Genomic DNA, 18,524 nt, shown 5'->3' on the forward strand with positions numbered 1-18,524 from the left:
AACCTCGGGAAAACCCACGCACACTTTGTTTGTCCACCACAAAGTAGACTTGAAGCGAGCTGGGATCGAACCAGAAAACCCCCTGCACCACAGGTGAGCGCTCTACCACTGAGTCATCGCTGCCTCAGAAGTACTTTGAAGTTCGCAATATAGTCTTCAGTTGTCCGATCAGGTGCACCTCTCGTGGCAAAAGCTTGAACTATTAGGTAAAAATAGAAGGTGTGTTAAGTCCTTTACTTATGGAGAACAGATATTTGTAGTACATTTTCGGTAGACGTAAAGATGTTTAATTTTTAAATGTGTTTCTGTTTCCTTTGCTTACATACAGATTTGATAAGACCATTACCTACTCTGACTCATCGCTGTGTGATAGAGACGATGCATTATTTAGAACGTGAATCCAGGATTAAGTAATGCAGCACATATACTCCAATATGTGCATCCAGTACTTTTGTTATAACTAATTAGTTAAGGAAATGCTACACAAGAGTTCCCTTACAATTTGCATACCCGGAAATTTGCCCTAGCAATGATCAAACGAGCAACAATCACTTTTTTCTCTTCCGACAAGATTTGCATTTGCTTTCAATAGGATGTTTAGAAAATTTGCTTTACATTTACGAACATTTAGTTTCAGTAACAAGGATACACAAACTGTTATAGTATTTTATATTGCTTTGTGATTGCTTTCGAGATATGAGTCTATTTTCAATAAGAACATGTATATACGTCATACTGCATCACGTAATAATAATAATAATAATAATAATAATAATAATAATAATAATAATAATAATAATAATAATAATAATAATAATAATAATAATAATAATAATGAATTTATAGTAAATCTGTATACGAGGAATGATCGAAAGAAAAGGTTACAAAGCATAAAAGTTGTATGTTATTCACTGTAACTTAACGGAAATTTATTTGTAGATTAATAACTAACATGTTTGTCTTGGTGTAGGTTTGAAGATTTGGATTTTGATCTTGTACTGTGTTTCTTCAGACATGTTCTTGTCCCCCGGAGGAGAAAGAAATAATACGTCTATAATACAATAATAAATAGAATTGTGCCAGCAATGCCCGTCCGAATACTAAGTGTACCCTCCTTTCCCGGGAACATATTTTCTGAAAGAAACACTGATCTTGTATACCCGAGAAGCGGACATTAGAAGTAATGACTCTTTTGGAAAACTGGTGAAGAGTATTAGCGAGGTCAGTGGTGCGGTTTCCGTAGATCAATACCATTACTTTTGCTGAGATTCATAGTCAGATTGTGAAGGTGTATGGGGAGGGCTAAATTTGAAAGCAACATGTAGGGAAGTGGTGTCGTGCTTTCAAAGCAAACCGGACCAATATTGTTTATGTCAACTCTGGACAACTCGAGACCCGATACCTCAAGCAATGACATTTACGCTTGAAACGACTAGACCACCCGCTCTACAGCCCTGACCTAGTGTGAGGTGCTGGTAGCTATAGAAAAAATCTATGCATACCAAAAAGACACCAACACAATAATGATGAATAATATAAGGTGGAGTGGCTAGGGATATTCAAATAATAATGTAAATTTAAATAAAATGCAAATTAAATGCATTAGCATAAGTAAATACCTGTGTGGAGATAATGGTGATTTTCTGTGGAAGCTGCCACTGCCACACTTGATAGTCGGTAGAGCATAAATAAATGAATAAAAACAAACAAAAATCTCACGGTATTTTTTGACAACAGTTATGGTTTTGAAGCTACTTATAAAGAGTTTCAGAATAAACAAAGGTTAAAAAAATAAATTATAAACAAACAGGTAGCAGAATGTTAATTACTTTTTATATTCATAACTGTGTTTTTAAAGTTTTTTGGGCTTGCTTTTTCCTGGGCCCCATTTAGGAAGATGGTTAGACGTACAAGAGTAAGGAGAAATGTTTTTTTTGACTTTTACTCCTGTAACAAAAACATAGGGATTAGCATTTAGGTACTTACCGTACAGGAAAATAGACACCCTTTTTATACTTTTGGTAGATGAAGATTTTTTTTATGCAGACCTTAGATGAATGTAGGTAACACTCAACACTTTCATTTTACTACGCACTTATTATGAATTTACTTATTCTTTGGTGCACCACTATCACTAGGTGAATTTTTCACAAAATATTTTCACTGTAAAACTTTATAGGAAAGAAAAAAAAACAAAATTATTCAAACTAGAGGTCTGTTTGACCTTTCAAACGATCTGCAAAGCAGATACACTAAAACAAAATTTGCTTTTTATAACTGTAAGTTCAGAGTCTCTGACAGTTTTTCAGAGAGGAGGATGATAAGAGAAAAACAAATTTAATACACAATTTATACGTGAAAATGCATATTTATACATATACGATGCAGTGTCCTGCCGATTTCAATGTCCCTATTGTCCACTTATGGATAGTTTATTCTGCAGAAGGGTTGACACACTGTCCATGACGGAAATTCACAACGGTAGCTCCCACATTACCATTCCATTTGATCGAAATGTTCGTGACGAGATGGACCAACTGGATGATCCCTATGTTGATGGTATTGACTTAAAAACTGTCAGCATAGTAGCAATATTAAATGATTGCTAGACTTCTTGTTTAAAAAGTCCAAGGATGGCACTGCCGAATTTTCGTGACAGGCCTAGTAATATCTAATAGAGATTTGACGATAAATGTTCTATTCCATACCAGGAATTAAAAATCAGTGCCACTGTACTGTTACTAAGTTCTGTTGGCACAATAAATGCTACTTAGCAATGCTGGCCTAGATATAGCCAAAATGGCCATAGTTCTGACGATTTTGAAAAGATTGACTTTTGGTAAAACAAACGAACATAACGTGATTTTCAGGCTTGGATAATAGCACTGTTCTGTCACTCTTAGTAATTCCACAATAAACTTGATATTTATAAGCACTGTCCACGAATAAGAATTGCTGCCCGATACATGTCGGTACATGTATATGATTTACAGAACTCCAAGCGAAGAACGGAACCTTCACACATGTTCTGGTAAATTACTTCTCAATATTTGAGAAGTTTGAAACTGCACACACGATAGCTGAGAGGTATACTCTCCTGTGTCTATGAAACAACTGCCCCTGCTTAGCACATGAACAGGTTATTAAACTCAACAATTTTAAGAAACTAGTTGACTCGCTCTTCTAAGAATTTTCCCACAAAGGGTTTGATGCCTCAGGCGAATATCGTGGGTGGTCTAAACATCCAACACCGCAGAAAACTAGCTTCTGCCTGCACACCTAACCAGACACCTCTTGGTAGGTGCTACCATACGTTTGAGAGCGGCCGATTTAAAAGCTCCTGCACCAAACAGAAGTTCATCACAATAGCATTATAAACATTTGCTATTTTCACTGAAATTAACACTTTGGATAATATGTACACATGATTAAATATATAAAAATAAAGTAAATAATATACAGAATACATTGGTAATAATATACACAGCTGTCATTTCTCTGAGTATTTGTAGGAAGTTTCTTTTTCTTTGGCTTCCCTCAAAACTGTCTGCTAACAACCCCAGTAGCCATTATTGCAAGAGAGAGAGAGAGAGAAGAAACATTTTAGGTTATGTTTAATTTTGAAAATATATAAGATCTAAATGTCTTGAACGCTGGGAAACACGTTAGCGAAGCCAAGAGCTTGCGACGTGTGAGATTCTTTTAAAAGGTGTGATAATCTCACCTTTAGAAATTTAGAATCTATCATGTTGACGCTAAAAATTTTACGACTTTTTTTTAACAAAGCCTGGAGAGCGTCTGTAAGCAATGTATTCACCTCATCATTGCTATACAAGAGGAAGTTAACAGTGTACTTCCTATACTTAATGAGACATCCTCTCTTGGTCATTTAGGGATTTTTTTACTCGTGAGTTGTTATAGACCTTACATGCAGTTTTAAGGCGGACTAGTGTCGCCAAGAAAAAGTTTTTTTTTGTTCAACTAGCTCTGTAGCCCCAAAGTTTAAGTTTTTATACTTGAATCCATAGCATATGATATGATTTCTCCTTATATTAATCATATGTAGATTAGTATGATGACTATTTAATTTTATTAACGCATGTAATATATACAATATAATGTCCCATTAATGAGATGCACGCAAGAAATAAATGATTTATAGCCTATAAAGGAAATAAATTACACACATAAATACAATATACATCAATATTGTATTAATACTCTCGTATTACGCTCGGTGTTTACCCATTAATATTTATAATAATAAGATAATCTTTAACATAAACGCTAATTAATAAGCAATAAATTTGACCACAAATTACCATATATTTAAATATTGATATACAAATGTGCACTCATCTGCATTTTGATATGCAGATGAAGGAGAAGGCACTTGGCCGTATGCATATCTCCCCTTTGATTCTAGGTGCTGTATTTACTAATACAGGACGTAGATCAACAGGGTGCACATTTTATGTTCCTGTAAACAAAACAAGATATTATATAAATCACAAATAAACACAATGAAAACATCATTACAAGAAAGATAATCAAAATAACTACAACCCAGAGAATTCAGATAGCCCTACATAACTTAACATGAATAAATAAGTTCCCAATATAAACACAATACACAAATACACTAAAATAACGCTGTAATACTACACTATGTACACTAACATGTCATAATTAGGTGTTCGATGCTTCCGGTGTGATTTTTTTGTTGCGTTTCCGTTGTACCAGTACCACCATTGTTTGCTTCTTCTTTAGCAACATATTTCTTGAGCAAGAAAGCGTTTTGGTCATTTTGACCTCATTTGTTGCAGGATCTGTTAGCGTGTACATGTTTTTTTCCCGTGGTTGCAACAATTTTTTACGGACCCGAAAATAAGAGAAGGAGCTTCTTTGAAACACCTGCGAGAGCATCCGACTTCGGGAAAACTCTAGGTAACACAAGATTACCCACATTGTACATTATTGTACGGTGTGACTTGTTAAAATTTTTTTCCGTGCAGCAGTATTTTTCTTGTGATTTTTTTAGCTATATTAATATAGTACTGCACGTCATGGCGCTGATTCACTTCTGGGATTTTAAAGAGCCTTGCTATGTACCTAGACATAGATTGTCCAAAATGGCATTCATAGGCTGACACGCCAGTGGTCAAGTGTTTTGCCGAATTCAAACACTTTTTTATTTTTTCCAAGTGTTTTGGCCAAAATCTTTGGTTGTCATGGCACAATTTACGTAGTAAACGTACGGTTGCCTTAACCGCGACCTCCGCCATTTCTCCCTGAGGATAATATGGTATGGAGGTTATGTGCCTGATACCAACTTTTGCTAACTCATTTCTCCAGCGCTCAGACTGGAAAGGTGACCCTCTGTCTGTCAAGACGAGTTCCATACTAGGATTGACTTTCAAATATTACTTTAACCTTTTTACTGCGGTGGTAGTGTTGGCTTTTCTACATGCATATAATCCCACAAGTTTCGAGAATGCGTCATAGAAAACGAGAATATAATGGACTCCCCCAATTTCTTTTGTTATTGGCCCAAGCCAATCTATGCATACCAGGTAGCCTGGCTTCTTTACGACGACGGGATTTAGTGGTCCCGGACGATAACAGTGGGGAGGGTTGCTCTTTTACACAATTTGCAGGAAGCACAGTATTTCCTCACGCTTGCTTTCATTTTTGGCCACACGAAAAATTCAGTCAGAAGTGGTAGTAACTTGCTAGCCGACATGTGCCCTCGATCTGAATGGTAATAATCGAGCAAAGGAGTTACTAACACTTCTGGGATGCATATGCGAACTCCTTTCCGGTTACCTTTACATAAACGTCCGTTCAAAACTTCGAAACGGTGACAAGCACCATTTACTCTTGGTGAGTTCGTCTTCTTTTCTACTCTTTCTTGATCTTTCCATACACTGGATCAGAAGACTGCATCTCGGGTAGTATGGCTATCATCTTCCTTAACTCACAAGGAATTTCTGTCAGTATGGTCATCAGTGACTCCTGGAGGATAGGCTTCCGTGCAACACTGAGGTCTTCTGTGTGAGGAGGGTACCGTAAGTGATAGTCACTCAAATTTTTATTCGACTTTACAAACTCAAATTTGAAATTAAAATTGGACAGCAACATTGCCCACCGGGTGATGCGCTGGTTTGTAAGTCTACAATACAGAATAAATTTAAGAGCAAGGTGGTCACTGCGAATTTTAAATTCAGTTTCAACTAGATACTGTTTAAACTTCACAACCCCATCTATGAGTCCAAAAAAATTTTTTTCAGTCACCGAATAATTCTTCTGTGCTGCGTTGAACACACGTGATGTGAAAGCGATGACCCTAATGTCATCATTATCATCACGCTGGTACAATAAAGCGGAACACGCAAAATCACACGCATCGGATTTTAAGATCAGTTGTTTATCAGGCAGGACGGTCTTTAGTACGACTTCTTCTTGGAAGATCTCCTTGATCTTCTCCATCGCTGCCTGATGTTCAGGTTCCCATTTGAACCTCACATTTTTCTTCAGCAGACTGAACAACGGATAGAGAACTTTTGAGTATTTTCTGCTGAAGCACCGGTAATACTGGCAGTAACCAATAAAAGAACGCAATTCCTTCACGTTTCTAGGTGTTCTGAATTCTAACACCGAATTCACTTTCTCCGGATCTTTTTCAATTCCGTGTTGAGAAAGTTCGAAACCAAGTATGTTTAATTTCTTTTTAGCAAAATTACATTTTTTAGCCTGAGAGTTAGGCCACCTGCAGTGAGTAAACCCAACACTCTATTGAGGTGTACAAGATGTTTACTGAAGCTCCTGTCGGCGACTATCAGATTATTAACATACGCGCCGCAGTACTCTCGTGCTTCAGTTTCAATAAGCATATTGAGTGCACGAACACATGAAGCAAGGCTCTGTTTCGTTCCGAAAGGTAATTTTTGAAACACGTAGGAAATACCTTCATGTAAAAATCCTAGATACTTTTGATTACTCTCTTTTACTTTGATCTGAAGGAACATCTCGGTTGCATTTACGCAACTGAACTAAGAGTTGTCACAGATGTCTTGGAGAACAGACAAGGGAGGCATTGGTCGGTCAGATAAATCACCAGAAATCTTCGCCAAAGCTAGACCGTTGATATATACACGTATATGCCCATTACTCTTTGCCGTCACAACCAACGGATTGATATACGCAGTAGGTTGTTTTCTTATCACTCCCCACGCGAGCCATCTCGAAATTTTATTGAATACTAAATTATGATAGCGCTTAGGGTAAGGATAAAGTTTGGTCTTTATTGGACGTTTGTCCGTTACTCCAATTTCATGCTCGTAGTTAGCTATGCAACCTGGCTTGACATCAAACAAATCCTGATGCTTGACCAGCACAGCCTTTAAACTTTCTCTCTGTGAGGCTGAGAGATCTGAGTAGTTCGATACAAACTCTTCAATATCTGAATGGGAGGCGCGAGTCTTCACTTTCATTCACTCCTCTGGTGGGAATACGTGATTCGCCAATTCTTGGGCACTTGGGAAACGTCCATCATCCAAGTTTGGTGCACGAGTTGCCTTTTCTCTTGAGGTCTTATACTCCTCTTGTGCATTAACCCTTATGGCCTTCCGTTTTTCATATGACGGGAAATAATCAAAATTAACATTTTCAATTTTATCCATTAAACTAAATGGTTTGCTGCACTCGCCATTCCACTCTAAACATCGAACTACTAGATCTTCAGTCTCGCAATCTACAGATTTAAATGCTACTTCTACATCATGTGGATGTTTTAGATGCAGAAGGACGGTGTCATAGTCTAACACGGCACGAGATTCGGTGAAAAAGTTGGAACCTAATATCAAAGACCTATTTAAACCTGATATAATAATACCCAACGTATGGTATTCCTTCCCTTGTATCTCAATGACTAACAGAGTTTGGCCTACTAATGTCTCTGATAATTTCCAAAAGCCGACGTTACCCTTATGTTTTTCGCACTCAAAAATGCTGGTGGGGGATGGCTATTTGAGACAGTGTCCAAAAATTCCTTAGAAATAGCGGAGCAGGTCGCTCCTGTATCCAAAAGACAATTTACATCCTTGCCAAATAAGCAAACATTAATTTCTCGGAGTGAAATGACATTATTCGCTGGTAACGGTTTATTACTAGTGTCAAAGAGGTTCCTAAATATACCATTAGCTTTTTCGTATATTTTCCTGTCTAAGAAGATGGGTTTTCCATTCCTACTTAACAAAACTAATTTCTTTTTAAAATTGCCTTTATCAAAATGCTTTGTGTTCTTTATTTTTAAACAAAAATCACAATTTTCTTCTTTTTTTTCTTCTGAAGTACAAAATTCTTTCACTGCAGTCTCGCAAGAATTCTCATTGTTTACATTTTCAAAACAGGTTACTGACTTACGCACATACTTGGGATATAATTTTGTCAACTCGGTTGAACAAGTTTTTTCCGTGTCCAGCCTACCGTTGCCGCAAGCACGTGCGGACAATTCTCATTCCCTGGAGGAGGGAGATGAGGAGTGGTTACTCCTGGTAACATTATTCGTCTGGTTCGGTGTAGGGGGCGCACGGTCATAACGTTCTAACAACTGTATTTCTTCTTCCTCCCCTCTAAAGGAGTTTCTCGCTGTGTATCCGTGTTACGCATACTTCCCCTCATACCGCGGGCTCCACGAGTGTTTTGGTGGGTGTGTGAGTTCCTACCACGTGACCAACCAGATGACCCACTTCCGTTACTCTGGTTACGGGGTGGCGATCGCTGGTTGTTATGATGCTGTCTGTTGCCTCGTTTTTGGTAAGGACGCTGATTTTCTCGTGTTTGTTTTGCTTGCGTACGAGACAGCTGCTTACCCCTATGGCCTGGGGGGCTATTTCCTTCAGACTCCATGCTCACTTGAAGCATGTTGACCCCCTTCCTTGGGTTTTGTTGAAAGAACTGCTCTCGATTCGTTATCGAGGACTGCAGTTCCTGCACCAAGTTTAGCAATTTTGCAATTGTTTTCGGGCGAGACGAGACAATAGCCCGAAATAACCAATTGGGAAAGTGCCTCGGGAGAACTTTCAAAAGGGTTGAATTTGTCATCTTAGGTTTTAATATGCTGTTTTTGTGCAGCAAGTCCAGCAGATATTCTGCTGGGGACTTGTGCACCCGACTGTCATAATGAGAAGTGAGTATGGTGGCCCTTAAATTTGCCAGTCGTTCTTCGCTTAGATAGCAATTCTTGAACTCACTAACAAAATCCTCATATGAATGAATTTTACCCCGATTTACTTGAAACCATTGGTAGGATGTGTTCCTTAGCGCCCTGGGTAAGAAACTGAGTCGCAGGTCCTGAGGTACCCCTGTGACCTCAAAATAGCGGTCCAGATCCTGGATGAAATTATAAGTTTATGTCTCAGATTTGGTCCCAATGTATAGTGGTTGAGTAACATCACGGTGTATGAGATCGAGAGCAGTGGCCAGATTCTGTCTCGTTCCATGGGCACATGAGCGAGACGTTGATGGGACAGGGTCTGTCTCGTGGGTTTGTTCCAGGTTCCCAGGTTGAGAACCGGGCAAGTCGCGCCTTGAGGAGTTATTCTGAGATGGTGTACGTTCCTGGGTGGAAGAGACGGAGATGTTGAAGAGACGTCCTTCGATTACCTCACTCGTCTCTTTCTGCACAGAGCTATTCCACTCCTCCATCTTTTTTTCGAGTTGAGTGCAGACATCTTGTACGGTGTTGTGCATCTGTTTGATGCTACCGTTGCACTCAGATCGGATCTCCTCGAGTTGCGTCTCTTGCTCGATTTCCCCCCTAAGTCTGGCAAGTTGGGAAGCGAAGCTCACCTCCACTCTCCTGACCTGATTATTTAAGTTTTGCGTGGTCTGTTCGACACGAGACGAGACACGCTGTAAACCCTCACTCAGTTCATTATAGTTTTCCTCCATTTTGTTGGCCGTCTCAGCAACGCGAGAATTTAGGTCTTCTCGAGCGCCTTCAATCTCCCCCCTTAACTCCACGGGGGTGACCTCCAACCGCTCAGTTAACTGGCGCTCGCTTTGCTCAAGTCTCGAACTCACGGTCTCCAACTGGAGCTCGAGACGGGCATTGCTTGACTCGATACCCTGTTCGAGTCGTTGGTGCATGTCTCTTGACTCTCTGCGCACCTGCTCCAGGCCCTGTTCAATACCCTGCTCTAGCCTTTCACTATTCTTCCTGGTTTCATTGCGGACCTGGTCTCTCAAGATTCTTAGGATTATCTTCTAGTTTTTTCGTGCTTTCCTCTAATTTTAACTCTAATTTACTTTCAAGGCTACGCTGGCCTTGTAAAATTTTACTCAATATTGCTGCCAGATTTACGCTAGTAATACTGCTAATTTCATTCAAGACTGGGCTATCTACCGTACTCGGAATGACAGTCGGTTCAAGTATTTCTTCCCGAATAGGCACTTCCGGTTCCCTACCGGCGGATAGCGGAACCGTTTCCACCACATCCGTGCTTTTTACCACACTTCCGGTGCGCTCGTTAGCGCTCTGCGTTACAACTATACTATCGTTTGTATTTTCCATTTTTCCAATCCGACGAGCCTGTGCTCTTGTAACTACCATAAGTGAGTACAAACAAAAGAAACAAAAGGTACTTCCCCCGTAAACTCAATTGGGCCTGAAATCTCTAACACAGCATAAACAAAATTAAAATCATAGACACAAAACATACATACACATTTTAAAGCACACCGCAGTTCTTGGAAAATTTTGGGACTATCGAAAACATAAACCGAAATTTTACAACCAATAGTACTCTGACCAATGAGTATTTTGTAAGAGAAAATACTCAGTCGCCCTTTACGCTGTTGGCGCCACAAATATTGGCGCAAGAGCGTGAGATATCGTGCCCTGCAGCTGGGTAGCCACAAATTTTGTGGCTTAAGCAGCACGTGAAGTTCAGCCCCACGCTGGGCGCCACAAATATTGTGAGGTGCTGGTAGCCATAGAAAAAATCTATGCATACCAAAAAGACACCAACACAATAATGATGAATAATATAAGCTGGAGTGGCTAGGGATATTCAAATAATAATGTAAATTTAAATAAAATGCAAATTAAATGCATTAGCATAAGTAAATCCCTGTTTGGAGATAATGGTGATTTTCTGTGGAAGCTGCCACTGCCACACTTGATAGTCGGTAGAGCATAAATAAATGAATAAAAACAAACAAAAATCTCAGGGTATTTTTGACAACAGTTATGGTTTTGAAGCTACTTATAAAGAGTTTCAGAATAAACAAAGGTTAAAAAAATTTTAAACAAACAGGTAGCAGCCTGTTAATTACTTTTTATACTCATAACTGTGTTTTTTAAGTTTTTTGGGCTTGCTTTTTCCTGGGCCCCATTTAGGAAGATGGTTAGATGTACAAGAGTAAGGAGAAATGTTTTTTTTACTTTTGCTCCTGTAACAAAAACATAGGGATTAGCATTTAGGTACTTACCGTACAAGAAAATAGACACCCTTTTTATACTTTTGGTAGATGAAGATTTATTTTTTTATGCAGACCGTAGATGAATGCAGGTAACACTCAACACTTTCATTTTACTACACACTTATTATGAATTTACTTATTCTTTGGTGCACCACTATCACTAGGTGAATTTTTCACAAAATATTTTCACTGTAACACTTTATAGGAAAGAAAAAAAATATTCAAACTAGAGGTCTGTTTGACCTTTCAAACGATCTGCAAAGCAGATACACTAAAACAAAATTTACTTTTTATAACTGTAAGTTCAGAGTCTCTGACAGTTTTTCAGAGAGGAGGATGATAAGAGAAAAACAAATTTAATACACAATTTATACGTGAAAATGCATATTTATACATATACGATGCAGTGTCCTGCCGATTTCAATGTCCCTATTGTCCACTTATGGATAGTTTATTCTGCAGAAGGGTTGACACACTGTCCATGACGGAAATTCACAACGGTAGCTCCCACATTACCATTCCACTTGATCGAAATGTTCGTGACGAGATGGACCAACTGGGTGATCCCTATGTTGATGGTATTGACTTAAGGACTGTCAGCATAGTAGCAATATTAAATGATTGCTAGACTCCTTGTTTAAAAAGTCCAAGGATGGCACTGCCGAATTTTCGTGACAGGCCTAGTAATATCTAATAGAGATTTGACGATAAATGTTCTATTCCATACCAGGAATTAAAAATCAGTGCCACTGTACTGTTACTAAGTTCTGTTGGCACAATAAATGCTACTTAGCAATGCTGGCCTAGATATAGCCGAAATGACCATAGTTCTGACGATTTTGAAAAGATTGACTTTTGGTAAAACAAACGAACATAACGTGATTTTCAGGCTTGGATAATAGCACTGTTCTGTCACTCTTAGTAATTCCACAATAAACTTGATATTTATAAGCACTGTCCACTAATAAGAATTGCTGCCCGATACATGTCGGTACATGTATATGATTTACAGAACTCCAAGGGAAGAACGGAAGCTTCACACATGTTCTGGTAAATTACTTCTCAATACTTGAGAAGTTCGAAACTGCACACACGATAGTTGAGAGGTATACTCTCCTGTGTCTATGAAACAACTGCCCCTGCTCAGCACATGAACAGGTTATTAAGCTCAACAATTTTAAGAAACTAGTTGACTCGCTCTTCTAAGAATTTTCCCACAAAGGGTTTGATCCCTCAGGCGAATATCGTGGGTGGTCTAAACATCCAACACCGCAGAAAATTAGCTTCTGCCTGCACACCTAACCAGACACCTCTTGGTAGGTGCTGCCATACGTTTGAGAGCGTCCGATTTAAAAGCTCCTGCACCAAACAGAAGTCCATCACAATAGCATTATAAACATTTGCTATTTTCACTGAAATTAACACTTTGGATAATATGTACACATGATTAAATATATAAAAATAAAGTAAATAATATACAGAATACATTGGTAATAATATACACAGCTGTCATTTCTCTGAGTATTTGTAGGAAGTTTCTTTTTCTTTGGCTTCCCTCAAAACTGTCTGCTTACAACCCCAGTAGCCATTATTGCAAGAGAGAGAGAGAGAAGAAACATTTTAGGTTATGTTTAATTTTGAAAATATATAAGATCTAAATGTCTTGAACGCTGGGAAACACGTTCACAAATTTAGTTATGAATTTTAAACGTTTTTTCCAAGAACTAGTGAGCGTAATACGTTAATATTAATATTTTACACATAAAATGAGTTAAAATAAAATACATGTTTTTAAAAGGGCAGTGCATCCTGGGAGAAATACTTAGATCCGCTTGCAGACAACTAACGAACTTTGGGAGAAGCGAAGCCAAGAGCTTGCGACGTGTGAGATTCTTTTAAAAGGTGTGATAATCTCACCTTTAGAAATTTAGAATCTATCATGTTGACGCTAAAAATTTTACAACTTTTTTTAACAAAGCCTGGAGAGCGTCTGTAAGCAATGTATTCACCTCATCATTGCTATACAAGAGGAAGTTAACAGTGTACTTCCTATACTTAATGAGACATCCTCTCTTGGTCATTTAGGGATTTTTTTACTCGTGAGTTGTTATAGACCTTACATGCAGTTTTAAGGCGGACTAGTGTCGCCAAGAAAAAGTTTTTTTGTTCAACTAGCTCTGTAGCCCCAAAGTTTAAGCTTTTATACTTGAATCCATTGCATATGATATGATTTCTCCTTATATTAATCATATGTAGATTAGTATGATGACTATTTAATTTTATTAACGCATGTAATATATACAATATAATGTCCCATTAATGAGATGCACGCAAGAAATAAATGATTTATAGCCTATAAAGGAAATAAATTACACACATAAATACAATATACATCAATATTGTATTAATACTCTCGTATTACGCTCGGTGTTTACCCATTAATATTTATAATAATAAGATAATCTTTAACATAAACGCTTATTAATAAGCAATAAATTTGACCACAAATTACCATATATTTAAATATTGATATACAAATGTGCACTCATCTGCATTTTGATATGCAGATGAAGGAGAAGGCACTTGGCCGTATACACTAGCCTCCAGTGACTTTCATCTTTTCCCTGTTCTACATTTAAAAATGGCTGACCAGCATTATCTGTCATGTGACTATGTCAATACTGTTACTTCATACGAGAACTTGACCAGGATTTCTATGCAAATGGTATAGAAAGCTTTATCTACCGCTGTAATAAATTCTTGAACACAGATTGTGATTATATCGAGGACTAGTGTTGTCCAGATGTGTTGATATTCCATCTATGTTTCATACATAAGCCATAATAGGCTTTGTAACCATTTTTCGATCATTCCTCGTATTATTTTTTTAAAAGATAATCTTGTTAATAGAGTGTTAAATTATCTTGTTCTATCTGAACGTTTATTCTAGGCTATTTATCTATAGCAATAAAGAGAGGGCGCTAAGCATGTAAAGTAGGAGTAGAATGATCAGTTTTTGTCTGTGGTTCAAAAAAAACCTAATTATATAAAACATTGCAAATAAGGAGCTGGAGTGGAGAGATTAATTGATGATTATGATTAAAAATTCCACGCATAAAGTAACTTTGTAAATATAGCGTTATCATAGAAATAATCACTGCAGACATCAAGCAATATTCCTTGATATAAGAAATGATGTAGAGCACCAAAATATATTACAAGTTGTGTGACATGATTTTGCTAACGTTTCAACTTTTCATTCACTACTCTTCTACTGTCACACTGACCGACTCTGGTTATAAAGGAATCTGAAACGTTTGACACGAATACGAGAAAACTTCATTGTGCTAACATATCAAGCAATCGAGGATGCGGTGGCTCAGTGGTAGAGCTTTCATCTCTGGTGCATGAGGTCCCTAGTTCGATCCCAGCTCGCGCCAAGTGAACTTTGTGTTGTACAAACACCCTGTGCGTGGGTTTTCTAGCGGTTCTCCCATTTCCTCCCACTTTCTTCATCCCACCATTTCATTCGTTTCTCATAATCACCGTAAACTCTAGCCTAGAGTGCGTAAGCGTGGGACGTAAAACTTTAAGATTTCATTTCATTTTCAAATCAATCCTTTGTTTTAAAAGTACATATGGAACAATTTCACGATCGAGCATTTGTATTAGTAGGGACTGGCTTTTTTTCTGTAAAAAACAAAACACAATGGGTCATAACGAATAGTGTGTCGGAGTGTGTCGATGTTTCAGAATGGATCACAGTCGTATGTGGATCAGAGTGAGTGATGGTGGATCGGTGGGTAAGAGTAGCTAATGATGTGTAGGGTCACAGTGGGTCACAAAATATTGACCCATGACTCACTGACCCCCTCAAAATTTGGTTTACCTGACTCATTTGACCCACGTCTCAATGATGGAGACCAACACGGGCCGGAATTTTTTAGCCCAGACCTGTGAATTTATCATGTGAAGCCCGGCGCTTGTCCGAACTATGTTTCATCCTTTAGGCCCGAGTCAGTGTGATAAACAAATGAGCCTGAAATAAGCCTGAATTACAGAAGCTTAATAATTAACGCAAAATTGTATTTTTATTTACACCAATTAGAGGAATTAGAGGGTTAATTTTGCAGTTGTGCTTCAAAAGTTCTCCAGAAAGAATGGTACGATAAATATCGTTGCACAATATATTTACAAAGTTAGACAAAGAAATAAAGGCTCGTGAAATATGGTTGTATATTTAAAAATTTACTACCCGAGCCCGTGGAGACCCCTACACAGTGACTCACTTCATCTCTGACTACTAACTAACCAACTAACTCTATAGTCTATGGAACGCGAGGGTTCAATGCCGCGTTCACAAAAGCTCTCCCTTGACTTCTATTCTTAGCCAACTGGGTTTGAGTTTCTGCTTTTATTCCTATCTCTGCGAGACCTATCTTAATATTGTTCTCTCATCTGCATGTACGTTTTCCTAATGGTCGTTTTCCGATTGGTTTTCCAGTTAAAACTATGAAACCGTTCCTATTTTCTTCCTAACAATGTTTGGTGAACGATATAAATTATGTTTTTCCTTGTTATAAAGTTTTCGCCATTCCCCATTCCCGTTCCTCTTGGGTAAGAATATTCGTCTCAGAATCTTGTTTTCAAATGCTTTTAGTCTAAGTTAATACCTCAGAGTAAGCGACCATGTATCGCAGCCACACAGAACAACAGGCATGATTATCGTTTTGTTTATTTTAAGCTTGGAATTCCTTGACAGAATTCGAGACGACAAGAGATTTTTAACTGAATAATAACACGAATTCTCTGGTTTTAGTCGACATTTAATTTCTTCGTGAATATGATTTTCCTCTATTAATATTGATCCTAAATATTTAAAAGTACAGTAGAGCGTCGATTATCCGAAGTAATAGGGGGACATGGGTGTTCGGAAAACTGGTTTGTTCGGATAATCGAACTGTACTGTACTGTACTGTACTTCTACAGCCAGTGCCAAACCGACAAAAGTGTGCTGATTGTTGAAACACGGCGACTGGCGGCTTGGCCGGTCAGCAGCGCCTTATGAAAGCCCCATTAGAAGCAATGTTCCGCCAGCGGTGGCTCAGTGCGGCGACTACTGTGGGAAACTTGGTTTGGGAGTGAGGGGGATGATGGACGGTAGGGTGGGAGAGTAACAGGTGCGAGCGAGTACACAGTTCGGTTAAGCGGTCGTTCGGTTGACCGACGTTCGGACAATCGACGCTCTACTGTATCCACTTTAGCAAAAGTATTTTTCTATTAGATATTTTAACGCATCCATAAGTTTGCCGTATTACGGTACGGACGCACTTCCATGCATTTAATTTTCTCTGCATTTACTTTTAAACCCACGTACCTGTAAGCGTTTAAGAGAACCTGTGCATTTCTTTCTATTGTTTCTCTACCCCTATTAAATTTACATCAGCATATACCATAACTTGGTGAATCCCATTCAATTCTAGGCCTTGGTTGCTATCTTTGATTTTCCTCATAACGTATTTCAGGACAAAGTTGAATAATAATGGCGACAATGCATCACCCATTCTCGACGTGAAAGCTCGTGGACAAGCATTTTCCTACCCGAACTTTACTTTGGGATTCATTCAAACACATCTTAATCAATACTACTATAGCACGTCCAATAAGAGATGGTCTCTGACGTTTCTTACCACATGCGGTGGGACATTGCAGCCCCTACTTTGATACCAGTGTTACCAACCACGATCACTCTGTCTTATACCGTTAATTAAATTGCCACTACAGTTGCACCGAAAAAAACCTTGACACGCGAATAGTGACAATGCACTGCAAGCTGTCAGAGACGTTCTCATACTGGACGCACTATAGTACCTGTACTACTACTACTACTACTACTACTACTACTACTACTACTACTACTACTACTACTACTACTACTACTACTAATAATAATAATAATAATAATAATAATAATAATAATAATAATAATAATAAATTAATTCAATGAAAGTTTTCTCTTAACATTTTTTTTAAACTTTAGTTATTGAATCACTACTTGGAAAGAATAGGAGATGTTACAGGGAAAAGCAATAAAGTCAGGCAAACTACAAACAAAGGAAAAGGGAAAGAAAGGAAATAACGGAAGAAGAAGAAGAAGAAGAAGAAGAAAATTGTTTCTCTCAGGAGCTTTGATCAACGGAGACAACAATTATTGAAACAAAAAAATGGAAGTGAAGTCTGGGAAGAGAATTGGATTAGACAAGTATTGAGAGACACGTTGGAAAGTCTTTGCGTAGCAACATCAAATAGACAAAAACAAGTCTACTTTCTTAGCAATGAATAACATATTTGTTATAGTAAAATTATTTATTCAATACATTGATAATAAATACATGGCATTGTTATTATTATTAAAATTAATATGAAAAGTTTTGCAGAACACTATAACAAATTTAAACTTTTTTTTTTTTTAAGTCTTGCTCTCAAATACAGAAATATTTCGCATAGTGCGAATAGTTGCTTCCAAGAAACGATCATACTGTGCTGAATAACACACAAATTCAAGGTTTGAAAAGTTTAACAATAATAAAAAGTCACTAATGCATACAGAAAATCCTTTTCTGTTTATTTATTTTACCAACATAATTCCAGAAACAGCTGGAAGCCAATACATACTCGAACATCCAACAAATGTGAAAGTTAACAATATAGGGCAATAATAATAATAATAATAATAATAATAATAATAATAATAATAATAATAATAATAATAATAATAATAATAATAATAAATAACATCAAGTAATAACAAGAAAGGTTGACAATAGCTGACTAGAATTTATCTACTAAAACGATGTCGTAATGTAGTTATATGCAATTTCAGAATTAAATAAATGTACGGGCGTGTGCGATATTTCATTGTATAACTTAGGAATACTGTAGAACAGAGAACATTGAACTATTGACAGTCTAGATCGTACTAATGAAAAACATTCCGTGGAAAATCAGCGCCCGGGGCGAGAGTATACGGCGGCGCC

At 37.7% G+C, this 18,524-nt stretch overlaps 2 protein-coding genes across 2 annotated transcripts in view; both read right to left on the reverse strand.

Annotated features, from left to right (window-relative positions):
- LOC145665871 (uncharacterized) overlaps positions 1-18,524 on the reverse strand; it is a 692,936-nt gene that overhangs the window by 425,091 nt on the left and 249,321 nt on the right. The gene's annotated exons all lie outside the window — the stretch shown is intronic.
- LOC145666265 (uncharacterized) lies at positions 7,053-7,493 on the reverse strand. The gene has a single exon (XM_081733328.1). It carries the CDS (start codon positions 7,491-7,493, stop codon positions 7,053-7,055), a length of 441 nt encoding a protein of 146 aa, XP_081589454.1.

This window comes from Thermobia domestica, chromosome 12 (genome assembly GCF_964235325.1).
Source record: "Thermobia domestica chromosome 12, izTheDome1.hap1.1, whole genome shotgun sequence".
Taxonomy (NCBI): Eukaryota; Metazoa; Arthropoda; class Insecta; order Zygentoma; family Lepismatidae; genus Thermobia; species Thermobia domestica.

Bases quoted from the DNA above. Each gene is read 5' to 3' on its own strand.
- LOC145666265 (XM_081733328.1), bottom strand. From the start codon at position 7,493: ATGAAAGTGAAGACTCGCGCCTCCCATTCAGATATTGAAGAGTTTGTA.